At 31.7% G+C, this 12,550-nt stretch overlaps 1 protein-coding gene across 2 annotated transcripts; it reads left to right on the top strand.

The window, feature by feature from the left end:
• The first annotated feature begins 3,970 nt into the window (after positions 1-3,970).
• Positions 3,971-11,445, top strand: LOC114419848. Of its 2 annotated transcripts, XM_028385651.1 has the most exons (5): positions 3,971-4,382; positions 6,321-6,459; positions 7,259-7,485; positions 7,819-8,641; positions 8,978-11,445. In XM_028385651.1, exons 3-5 carry the CDS (start codon positions 7,261-7,263, stop codon positions 11,170-11,172), a joined length of 3,243 nt encoding a protein of 1,080 aa, XP_028241452.1. In that variant the 5' UTR covers positions 3,971-4,382; positions 6,321-6,459; positions 7,259-7,260; the 3' UTR covers positions 11,173-11,445. The 2 variants fall into 2 exon arrangements, with proteins under 2 accessions (XP_028241452.1, XP_028241451.1); XM_028385650.1 differs by lacking the exon at positions 6,321-6,459.
• Positions 11,446-12,550: the final 1,105 nt, after the last annotated feature.

Genomic DNA, 12,550 nt, shown 5'->3' with positions numbered 1-12,550 from the left:
ATATATATATAATTAATATGACATTTTAAAAATTTTATTTTTATATTTGTCATTAATCTTGATCTATCAAATAATAACGGAACTAACTAACAAAATATTACATCGAAAAAATAATAATGTAACAAACTAATAAAATATAATATTATCACGAACTTGTACTAACATCCTGTACCAGTCATAAAAGTTTTAAAATATTAAGTGATAAAGTAAAAAATATATTTTTTTAGATAATAAATTGAAAAAGAAATATATTACATATATGAAGATATATTTAAATCTTTTTAATATACATTATTATGAAATCATAGGATTGATATATTAATATAAAGTGTTCTTACGTTAAGTCGATAAAATAATCTAAACAATATATTTAATAAGAAAATTTATTTTTAGTTTTCATTTATTTCAAAATTTCCTTAAAGTAACCTTGGTCACACATCACTAACATGGATAGTGTTTCACCATGAAAAATATGCATTATTATGGATGAATCCGAGAAGAAATGTATATATAAAAAGTTTAAAAGTAAACAATTTCAATAAATTAAGCTATATATATATACACACACAAAGGAAGTAGTAGTAGTTGGGAGCCTAGGTCGCTTCTGTAAATCGGTCCCCAGTGAAAACGAATCATTTTCACATGTATTCATTATTACTTACCAACTATTTTCTGTTCATAAAAATAGAATTACATTCGTGATTCAGTTTATTTTAAAATAGATTCATATTTGTATTTTTAAAAATAGATTTGAAAAACATGAATGTGGAATAGTTTGAAAATTTTATTTGTATTTGCATTTTCACATTCGTTACTTTATTTCATTTTTTATTTTCAAAAGTTTGTATAAAAATTTATTTTTATTGTTTAATACATAATTTTTTTGAAAAAAATTAAAAATAAGGTGATATTTTTATAACTTAAAAAATATTTTTCAAACCAAACAACTCATTTTTTTTTTGTTTCAAAATTAATCTTTAGTAAACGCACCTTGCAAGAGCCAGCTGTGGGTTTATTTTACTTTGTGAAATAGATAGATTGAGCTTTCTTTCTTATGTAGAATATCGTTTATCATAAAAGATCCTGCAAAATACAAAATATGCAAATTGTATTTTAACTTTTTCATTACATATAGAAGCTAAAGGATTTTCTTTTTCATTAATTTCAGCATTTTAACTTTTTCTAACTTAGGTAAGTAAATTGTGATAAAAAAGGCAAGTAAATTGTGTAAATACAGTTTGAAATATAATGTAACAAAATAATACTTTTAGGTTTGATTTTAATTTTTTTCTTCATTGCATTTAAAAGAGTTAAATGTACTATAAATTAATGCAAAGAGTTATTCTAATTTAACAAAAAAAATCTCAAGTCGATATCTTAAAAATATAATTACATTAAAGCTTAATAAGAAAAGCTTTGTGGGCTTTAAAGATCTTACTCAGCTCAAACCTCAAAAGAATGGATCAAACTCCTCTCCGCAAAATAACAGAATTTAATGTAATAAGAAGTGATGTTTGAAAGAAAGTCATACAATTTAATTTCTTATTATTTAAAAGTTAATTTAAAAAGTAAATTACGAAGTAAAAAGCTTGAAACAATTTATACGTTTAATATTAATTAGATCTTGAGTTTAATATATATATCTTCTTATTAATGTGCATGAAAACAAAAGCAAAATATGCCATGAAAACAATAAAATAATTTAACTAAAAACATCTACCTTAGAACTTTAAGCCTTTAGAGATACTTGGCGATTCACAATATAAAACACAAAGAGATACGACTTTTCAATTGTAGGTAGATGGCAAATATTGGATTTGGTCTTTCATAGAATTTCAATGAATTCAAAGTATTCCTGGTAAGTATTTTGTACATTGAACCAACTTTTGTAAATATAAATAAAGTAAGAATATAAATTCAAAAGTATTTAAAAGAAGATTATTTAATTGAAGATTATTTATAAATATTTATTATATGTAATATTGACCAAAGGGGTTTAACTATAATTAAAAATAAGAAAAAAATTGCTTTAAATCTTAATCCAATAATTATATTAAAAAATTAGTTTCATATATTATATAAAAATTTAGAAGACATGTTTCTGTATTACAAAATAAAATGACATGTAAATTACAAAGAAAGGAGATTATGAGAATTTAAAGGTCAAATTTATTATACATGACATGATGAACAATAAATTCGTACAACATATGGATATGCTATCCCATCCAAAAGCAATGCATGACAACGCAATAGTCTTTCTGGCAAGAGTTTGGACATAAATGTCCTTTTATTCCATTCCTTTTTTCACTTTCCCTTAAACTTGAAGATTGAAATATGATCCAATTAAGCTTTTAAATATCAGTTGTCATTGCGTTACAATTTTATAGCTTTTAAATCATAAACAAATACAATCAATATAATCTCAATTAGGATTGTGACGAAAAGTTAAAAAATCTTAATGTTAGAACCCAAATCACAGGGCAAAACATTTTTTAAAACCTTCAATCCTATACAGATATGTTCTCTCTAATAATAAGATGTTATAAATTACAACTTGAGCATGGAGACTGGGGTTGTAATTTTGTGCATGATCGAGATGGCCGGATTACAATAATACAAGAAGGGAACCATCTATTTCCTTCTTTTCTATAAAGAGGTAAAGAGGTACAGTACTCATGGAAGAAGGGACTGAGGCAAAGGATCCTTCCACCAATGAATACCAAAGTGAAAACAAAAACCAACACAATGACACAACACAAAGTAGAAGAAAAAAATATATATCAAAATCCCATTCTTGTAAATATTAGAACCCCAACGGGCATTTTGCATTGCATGAATTGCATTAAGCAAAAACAACAAGCCATTCAGAGAAAACACCTCACCTTCCATCCTAGTTTCATGGGCCCCACTTGTTTTCTATAATAATCTCTGTTTAGAATGACAGTTTTCTTAAATAAATATCATTACGCTGATTAATAAGTCATTATAGAGTCCTAACAACTAGCCTAGAAAAGATTGAATATTGGTCAAGTTTGTTGTGCCCGTTGCTGTTGGAGAAATACAGACATGTTGACAAATTTATTCTATTTATATTTTACTACCCCATATTATTACTATTAAAACAATACCATTATTATTATTTTTATCGTCAGATGAATCAACTAGTGTGACATTATTGTAGTTTTGAATATGTAATTGAAAAGAAGAATTTTATTATTTATAATAATCATATTCAACTTGAATAATATTATTTTTAATAAAAAATATTAATAGGTCAGATAAAAAATATTATTATTTTTGTCATCTAAATGGTATATATTTATCATTGGAAATAATTAAATAATATTATTATTATAGTGTGTGTTTGATTTGACCTTGTCTTAAAAGTGAATCACTTTTATTTTTATGTTTAGTGCAAAGCAATGCTAGACTAATTTAATTTTATCACGAACTCATCATGGTTTTAGTTGCCTATGGCCCAAACCAAACATCCTTTATACGCATGATTTGAATAAATCTCTCTCTAAATATTAATAGAATTGTAAGTGCATGACTTGAATCCAAAACGGTATATTAAGCTAAAATAATTTTAGGTCAATAAATTCATATGATTGATAAAATAATATTTATTTATTTTTACTATAACTAAGACAATAATGATAATAGCTCCAATAACAAATTTACTACTCATATATTATTTGCTAACATCAATGTCAATTATTGTTATTAAATAAAAGTTGTGTAATGGCATTTTCCGTTACATTTTAATAATGCTTGATTATCTGTACCAAAAAGCAAGGAGGGTGGAGAGAATCTAGAAATGGGCATTTGTTTTTATTTTTTTATATCCTCAAAAAGACCGAAATAAATAAATTAAACATTTATTTAATTTTTGTTTTATAAAAATGGAAAAGAAAGAGAGAGAGGAGTGTAGAAAAAGCAGAGAATATAAAGAGACCGGATGTTGACAAATTTCATGTCACTGTTCTTAGAACGTCGTTTGTTTGTGTGAAGATTTCTTATCTGGGATCTCTCTCATCTTCCCAAATTCTTCCTTTTATTTTTTTTTTAATTTTCTTCTTTCTCTCTCTAAACAAAAAAAAAAAGCTTCTATTGTTCTTCTCTTTATGCGAGAGAGAAGGACGAACAAGAGTGGCCCCAGTAGATCGAAATCGACGATCTAAGCTTCTTCAATGTTGTTGCAGCAACACCCACTTCGTTGTTTCTCCTACAATTCTTGGTTTTAGCTATCCTTTTGTTTTTTTGCTTAGTGAGAGAGTCAAACACTGAATTTTTTTCTTCTGATGATGATGATGTTGAATGGTGGAAAATCCATGGTGGATTCTTAAGAGCACGTGATGAGAGGATGTGGGTTTAAGGTAATTTTTGCAATACTTTTCTGAATTGTGCTTATTTATCGTAATTTTTATGGTTTGGTAAATTTGGTGTTTTGTTTTTATTATTCTAGAGCTAGTGGATTGAGTTATGAGTGTGATGAAAATGAAATTCTGGGTTCCTATTGTTTCGGGGGTAATTTAGCTTGGAGTTAATTTTGTTTTCTTTTTCGTTTATTTATTTTGCTGTGTATGTGTAGCTGTAATATTCTGATGTTTTCTTTTAGTGTATTTAATTCTTCTCATTAGAAGATAATATCCGTTGGTTTGATAATTGTCGTATAGGATCTGCTTAGTTCGAATTTGTCATTCATTTAGGTTCTCCCCCTATTGTATTTTCGAGTGTGTTTTTAATCTCACTGTCTATGAAACGAAGACCAAAAATTGTTGTATTCCTCTAATTGAATTGAGATGATTATGGATAGAATTATGGTTTTTCTGTTGCTTTTATTTTTTTGATTAGTTACTTTTATGGATATAATCGAGATTTTCTGTTACTTTTATTTGTCCTTCTTTCTTTTTACTCAACATTTGAGTTAAGGACATAAGTTCCCTAGTGTCAAGGATGAGTTTTGCTGCTTAGTTTAAAGCTACTTCACTTCACTTCTCCATAGATTCTTTTTATTACAGTGATGAGCCTATGTGTACCTATCAAAGTTGAAAGCTAATAATTATTTCACTGAAAATTTTGGAATTACTCAGTCCTGGGATTATTGAAGGAAAATGAGTGGGTTTTAATACATTTGAACGCATAAATAAGTCTTGTATTATTTATGAAAGCATACAAGCATACAGATTGCTCATATGGTTGTGGTACTTTAATGAGTCTTTGCCGTGATAGTTAAATTATGAATGTGTTCTTTGTCCATTTTCTAATGTGGTTACTTCTTACTATTGCTGTGGTGTGATAAGTCGGATTCAAATCTTTTGCCTTCCATCAAAATACTTAGAACTATGCAAAAAAAAAAAAAAACCCTGTCATTGTTGGTAATTTTAGCTTAGTCGTTGGTATTTTATGGGGAAATTGGAAAATGGGACAAAAGATTTGATTCTGGATAAGTCATGGGCATACAAGTGCTGCTTGCTCAACTGTCAGAAGTGATCACTGATATTCTTGGTTGAAGTTATCAACAAAAAAAATATTGACATATTAGAAGGGTATTTCTACCCTTATCATATTTCAATATTTTAGGGAAGTCTTTGCTTGTTATGGTAGTCTAAAGTAGGTTGTGTTTGTCTAGGTCAAGGTATTGCCACATTTTTATGCAGTATTCTATCGATAATCCCGAACACAGGAGTTGTTATTTTAATTGGTAGTTAATGTAGTTATGGCTTTTGAAAATTAACATATGTGATAATTGGTATGAGCTACATTATGCACGGATATTTTAAGCCGCTACAGATGTTTTCTACCTGCCATAAGTAGTCCTTTGGTTTAGGATTTCACGAGTTGATGTTGTAGCTAGTAAATATTTTCATCTTTTTTTTCGCCTTCTGGTTAAGTGACTTTTTTCACCATGGTTGATCTATTGAAGTTAAATGCTTGTTCTGATGTGATGAACTTAGCTTAATCTAGCAGCAGGTACCATTTGCATCTGGTTTGCAAATCTAACATGGAAATTCTGTTTCTAATTAAATCCTTTCTCAAATACATGTTGCTTTCCTGCAGATTTTATGGTAATCCACATTTTCTTTCTAGATAAAAGCTGATTTATGGAGTTGAAAGGAGTAGTAACTAGATTCAAGTTGTACACCACATAACTTGGGTGCAATGTCTTTATTGTCATGCATTTTGAAGGCTTTAAAGTGGTATTGCACATGTGAACTGGGAGTTATAACACTGTGTGGTCAACTAAAACTACAACTTCACATGTTTCGAGTTAAAAAGTAAAGCATTTATACTTGCTTCTTTACATATGCAAGGGCTGGAGTGAAGAGGTCGAAAATTTATTACTAGAAGATTTTTTATATAAAATCAGTTGGGGGGAGAAAACAAGCAAGAGTTCAAGAGCCAAGGGGAAATATGTGACTGCTAGGAGATGATGGCAACATTGGTTCTTTAGTGAGCATTTTTGTTTTTCAATTGAATACAATAGTTATTACTTAAGATTAAGATGCAAAGGATTCATAGAAAGTGTATAAGATTTATCTACTAAGGTTTTTAATGGTATTGTAATGATAGACTTTTCAAATGCCTTTTTTTTTCATTATATGAAGCGGACTAACAAAAGTAGCATGGCTTTGGAGGTGTTTTCCTTTTGGTCTTTGATTAATTACTAATCTATTTAACTTTTTTTCTTCTCCAAATAAAATTGATTGCTAAAATGTTAATCTACTTGTGGAAAAATAACTTTACAAATTTACTTAAATACTCTTTAAACATACTAAAGTTGTGCAGATTCTAAATTAAAATTGAAGATTTAATTTCATTCATTGTACACATTGATCAATGTGTTTTAAAGGAAGTGAGTCTTCTTAATCAATACTACTACTTCTTTTTTACCGAGAAGTTCCCTTAATCATTCATGTAAATTTAATGGATAAATTAAGAAAAAGAAAAACTGAAAAATTCTTGATATGCAAGTATCTTTGCTAGCACAGTATATGTCATGTCAATAAATCTGGGTTTGAGTCATGAGGCATCCAACTATTTGGCTGCTTGTATGGATTGTGTTTGACTATTTGTGGTATTTGACATCATACAATATATGGAATGTTAACCAAAGTGCATACATTCTTAATGAGTTTGAAATAAATTAAGATATTGTATGGATTGTGATAATCTTGGGTTGAACTGGAAGCTATGTATCAGATAATTCATGATGGTAAAACTCATGTAAATATAACTGTTCAATTTTCAGGGATGGGAACCAAAGTTCAGACTCTGCCAGGATATTATTCAATGAGAGATCTTAATGAGGAATCCAGTAGTTGCGGCTGGCACCTATATTATGGAGATAAAACACTGGCAAATGGGCAGTACTATCATAGTTATCTGTCAAGTGGTGCTGCGGATGCATGTTCAGCACATGATAAGGATAATTTGAAGCAGACGATGCTTGAGCATGAGGCCATATTTAAAAATCAGGTATGAAAGTTTTAGCTCTTTTTACCCCTTGGCCTCAAGCTTAAATAATATCAATGAGGAAGTTTTGGGGTGTTAAAGGATTAAGTGTAGTATTGGTTCATTAAAAAATAAAAGTGGTGAGGCTTTTTGGATTGTGAATTTTGATTTTCTGTGCTTCTCCAGAGTTAAATAGATTAGTAACACATGTTATCAACACTAGTTTGTTGCAAAATTGACTTTCAATCAATTTTATATTTAGGTTTTTCTTGAGTGGTGGTAATTTTCAGCTTAATTTATTTATGAACCCTATGATTAGTGAACCTTTTGATATATTTATATTATGTATTTAATCAGGTCTTTGAACTTCACCGCTTATACAGAGTACAAAGGGATTTGATGGATGAAGTTAAAATGAAAGATTTACACAGAAACCATATATCTGTTGAGACATCATTTTCCACAGGTCCCTTGGCATCTCAGTTGACATCTGAAGATGGTAAAAAATGGCATGTTCCTGGATTTCCAATAGTTGGAAGTTCTACTTGTGCTAGACCATCTATTTCAGGCATTGAGGGCATTCATTCTCCTTTGAGTTCTAATAAAGGAATCAGCAAGCAAGCTGTTCTGTTCCCATCCCCAAATGGGAGTAGTAGCCCGAAAGATGTTGAGATACTAGGGTTCAGACCCTCAAAGGTGAGGAGAAAAATGTTTGACCTTCACCTCCCTGCTTATGAGTACATTGACACTGAAGAAAATGAAAAGCCTGGTGACGAAAAGATTAGTGCCACAACAAATTTTCTTTCTGATAGAAATTATAAACATGAAAAGGGAGCCAATATGAACCTTTTTAGTGGCAATGGTGGCAAGACTGCAGGCCAGGAAGACATTTCAAGATCTAAGCAGTCTTTAAGAAGCGGAAATGGTTTGGCAGACTTAAATGAACCTGTTCATGTGGAAGAAACAAATGATGTTGCATACGTTTCTCCTCAGAACCATAATTCCTATCAAGGGGGAACTGAATGCTCTGATCTATCTGCCAAACAGAAGTCGAGGTTCTTTGGTTTGTCCAAGGAAGATTTACTGAACTCGCATCATGGAACTGAAAGTTGGGCTCGAAATAATGGATATTTGGATAATGACAGGAATCGAAAAATGTGGATTTCTTCAATAGAGTCAGGTTAGATTTCTTATTGAGCTGTTTGCTTCAAATTTACATTTTGAACCTGCCTCTCCTATCTGATACATGTCAAAGACAAACATTAGCTAAATTGGCATGTGTTTGTGGTGATTTTGTTAAAATAAGCTGATAAAATACATATATTTTTTAATATTAGTGAATTGGATATTTTTGCTCCAAGTAGAATTTTGCTAATTATATAGAAAACATTGTATTCATATATCTATTTCTTTTAGACCAAATCTTCCTTTTCAATTATGTGGCAGTAAACAAGTACTAATATTGATGTGATATATGATAAATTGTGCCATAAAATTAAGTTTTTAATGATGGCAGGGCAAGCTAAAAGCAATCCAAAACCCATTCCTCAACTCCTCAAACAAGATCAATCACTTTTATCTTCCCAATCAATGCAAGATGAACTCGGTAAATCTCATGAGCCTAGATCTGATTGTCGAACTAATCGAAGCAAGACTGATTTGTTGAGGGAAAAGATGGCTAGTGGTTTAGATATCAGTGAAAGAAATCATGAATACTCTGCTAATAAGCTTTCAGAGTCTGTTGCATCATCACATAGGCATGGTCTCTTTGCAATTGCTCCTTCCTCAGATTTAGCTAGATCTTGGTCTCACTTATCTTGGGACATGGCAAGTAGTACCCTAAACCAAAAGTTGATATCTGTACAGACACCTCCATCTCGATGTGTTAATGCATCTGGTTCCTTGAGTAGGAGTTCCCAGTCACATCAGAGTAATGGGATGTTGGGAGATAGTTGGCCTCTAAATATCAATTCAAAGATTAATCCCGGTTTTCTATGTGAGGCATCTGGGAAAAATGGATTTTACCCCAGGACTTTATCTGGGTCCAAGGAGCTGTCAGTGAACATCTCTTCAATTAGCTATCTCAACCATGATAGTGATTGCAAGAAATTTCCTGAACACTTCAACAATGGTCCAGCAAACTGCTACAAGAGTTCAAATTTGAATTCAAATGGCAATGACATGAAGTCTGCAAAAAATATTAACTTGAATGGGATACTTTCTAATGCTTCATCCAACACCTTAGTTTCCCAGTCAGGTCTTGGAATCATGGATGGAGAACAGAAGCATGAGGAGCAGCTTGCAGTGTTGCCTTGGCTTAGACCCAAGACAACATGTAAGAATGTGGCACAAAATGCTGGAGGTTTAAATGTTTTCCAACTTGCTTCTTCATCTAACAAAGATGAATCTGGAAAGGGGTCTAATGGAAAATTTATTCACAATGTAACTACAGGTTTGTGTTCAAATGATTTAGAGCCAAAGAGGAGAGAAGTTAGTGACAGCTCTAGTAAAAGGAAAATTCTTGGGGTTCCCATATTTGACATATCTCATATTTCTGCTAAGGAGTCATCTTCATTCACCTCTTCGTCTGTGTCAGTTCCTAATCCATCTGATGTAGAATTAGTGGAAAATAACCAGAGAAAACATATACTTGATATTAACTTGCCTTGTGATGCTTCTGTTCCTGAGTTTGACGAACAAGCTGTAGCTCAAGTTATTGTTTGTGAGACAGGATCATCCACAACAAAAGCCAACTCTAGAAAGCAGATTGATCTGAACTTGTGTATGAATGAGGATGAAGCATTTGTGACAAATATTCCAGCAACCAACTTAGAAACGAAGGCAGAAATAGATCTTGAAGTCCCTGCTGTTCCTGAGGCAGAGGAGGATGCCATTCCTGAAGAAAAGAAGCTTGAAACTCCTCTAGTATCACCACTTGGCCCACAAGACACAGTTGAAAAGCTGCAGGATGAGCTTATGAGGCATGCAGCAGAGGCAATTGTTGTTTTGTCATCTTCTTGCTGCCAGCAAGTTGATGATGTGATCAGCAGTCCATCAGAAGGCCCGGTGGTGGACTCTCTAAGTTGGTTTGTGGATATAGTTTCCTCGTGTGTGGATGATCTACAGAAGAAGAGTGATAATTCAAGGGAAAAAGATGGTGAGGATAATGAGGAATCTTCCTCAGATGGAATGGACTACTTTGAATCAATGACATTGAAACTGACAGAGACCAAGGAAGAAGACTACATGCCCCAGCCCCTTGTTCCAGAAAACTTCAAAGTGGAAGAAACTGGAACAACCTCGTTACCTACTCGGACACGAAGGGGGCCAGCTAGGAGAGGGAGGCAGCGAAGCGACTTCCAAAGGGATATCCTTCCAGGCCTTGCATCTTTATCGAGGCATGAAGTAACAGAAGATCTCCAAACATTTGGAGGACTCATGAAAGCAACAGGTCATACATGGAATTCAGGATTAAACAGGAGAAGTGGATGTGGTAGGGGTAGACGGCGGTCACAGCCACAGGTTACCCCAACTCCTCCCCCTCCTCCAGTGGCAAACATTGAAACAAACACCCCACTTATTCAGCAGCTTAATAACATTGAAGGGGTGGGATTGGAAGATAGAAGCCTAACAGGTTGGGGCAAGACAACCAGAAGGCCCCGTAGACAAAGGTTCCCTGCAGGTAATCCTCCATCAATCCGGTTAATCTGATCACTGTAAGAGGCTTAAATTTGTAGATGAGAATTTATAGAGGGTAAGTACAAAGCAGGTCCATTTCAATATTGTTGGAACACATGATGTTCGATCTCAAGCATGGCGATTTCTCTTGTAAAAATTTCTTCAAACCCGAATTTGGGTATATGTTTGATTTTCAGTCAGTCTTTGGTCCATACCAACTTAAATAAATAATGTCGCATGATTTCTTCTTGGTTGACTCTTTTAAGAACTGTTGAGAAGAGATATATACAGTTTGTGCACTCTCACTGTCTTGGATTCTTGCTAGTGATTTTTTCGTTACACTGCATATTCGGCTGCATGCTTAAGTGAATTGGACCTCCATCAAATAGGACTTTTAGCTAATGACATGGTCGTAGATTTGTTAATTTTTGTTGTGGATATTTATGGTGAGATTGTTCTCCTCAATCACAGTTCTTCGGTAGTGTAATAAAAGATTTTCCAGTTTTGTAGTTATAAAGGAAGCAAAGATGTTCGGTATATATAATTTTTCTTTATGATGTTTCTATTAAATTGTAATCCCCCTACTATATACTGGTGGATTCTTTTGTTTTTCAGCAGAAAAGAAAAATCTATAGATTTAATTTTTTGGAAGTTAGCTGAGAGGGGAAAATCAACAAAATGAGTTAAAATATTACAAGAGAATTTTTGTTGTATTTTTAATTCTTCCTGTCATAAAAAAGGTGATTTATTCTCTTGTAAGACGAACTATTGTGTAATACTACAACAAAAATTCCTAATATACACGTGTGTTAAAAATAAAATAAAATGTAAATTAATGGTATTTAATAATTCCTTAATAATTATGATAGAAATTAGTTATTTTAATTTAAAAATAAAATTAACGTAAGAATATAATTTTTAAATTTGTTTATAATTTTAATATATACAAATACCTCGTTATTTTAAATACACCTTCATCTTCCTTTATTTTTCTCTAATTTTTTTCTTATTAGATCATAAATTTTATCATATTTATATTTTTTCACTTTTTCTAGGTGTTAAATAGCACAATGGGTGTTCATATATCAGTTATATATATATATATAATGCCTACATCTTATTTTTATAAAAATAAAAATGAAATTTGAACATATAAAATATACAAATGGACATGGTATGAGATGTCAGAGATGAGAGGATTTTGATTCTCCTGTTGGTTACGTGAAAGGAGTGCGATTGCGATGTATGGGCGTGTGGAGAGGAAGTATATTTTAAGGCAAATACTGTGTCTTAAGGGTATTTTTTTTTTTTTATGAAAGTTGAAATTTCATTCAGAAGAAGCAGTAGGAAACAAAATTGTTCTTAAGCCATGTACATCCAAAATAATCTATGGTGGAACCTCCTCCACTCA

Source organism: Glycine soja, chromosome 7, assembly GCF_004193775.1.
Source record: "Glycine soja cultivar W05 chromosome 7, ASM419377v2, whole genome shotgun sequence".
Classification (NCBI taxonomy): Eukaryota; Viridiplantae; Streptophyta; class Magnoliopsida; order Fabales; family Fabaceae; genus Glycine; species Glycine soja.
Note: the sequence above shows the minus strand (reverse complement) of the source record. Positions and strands in the feature narration are given on the sequence as shown.

Excerpts from the sequence above, each read along its gene's own strand:
- LOC114419848 (XM_028385650.1), top strand. The coding sequence starts at position 7,261 with ATGGGAACCAAAGTTCAGACTCTGCCAGGATATTATTCAATGAGAGAT. Across the intron at positions 7,486-7,818 it reads AGGCCATATTTAAAAATCAG|GTCTTTGAACTTCACCGCTT; the intron begins GTATGAAAGTTT and ends GTATTTAATCAG. Across the intron at positions 8,642-8,977 it reads GATTTCTTCAATAGAGTCAG|GGCAAGCTAAAAGCAATCCA; the intron begins GTTAGATTTCTT and ends TAATGATGGCAG.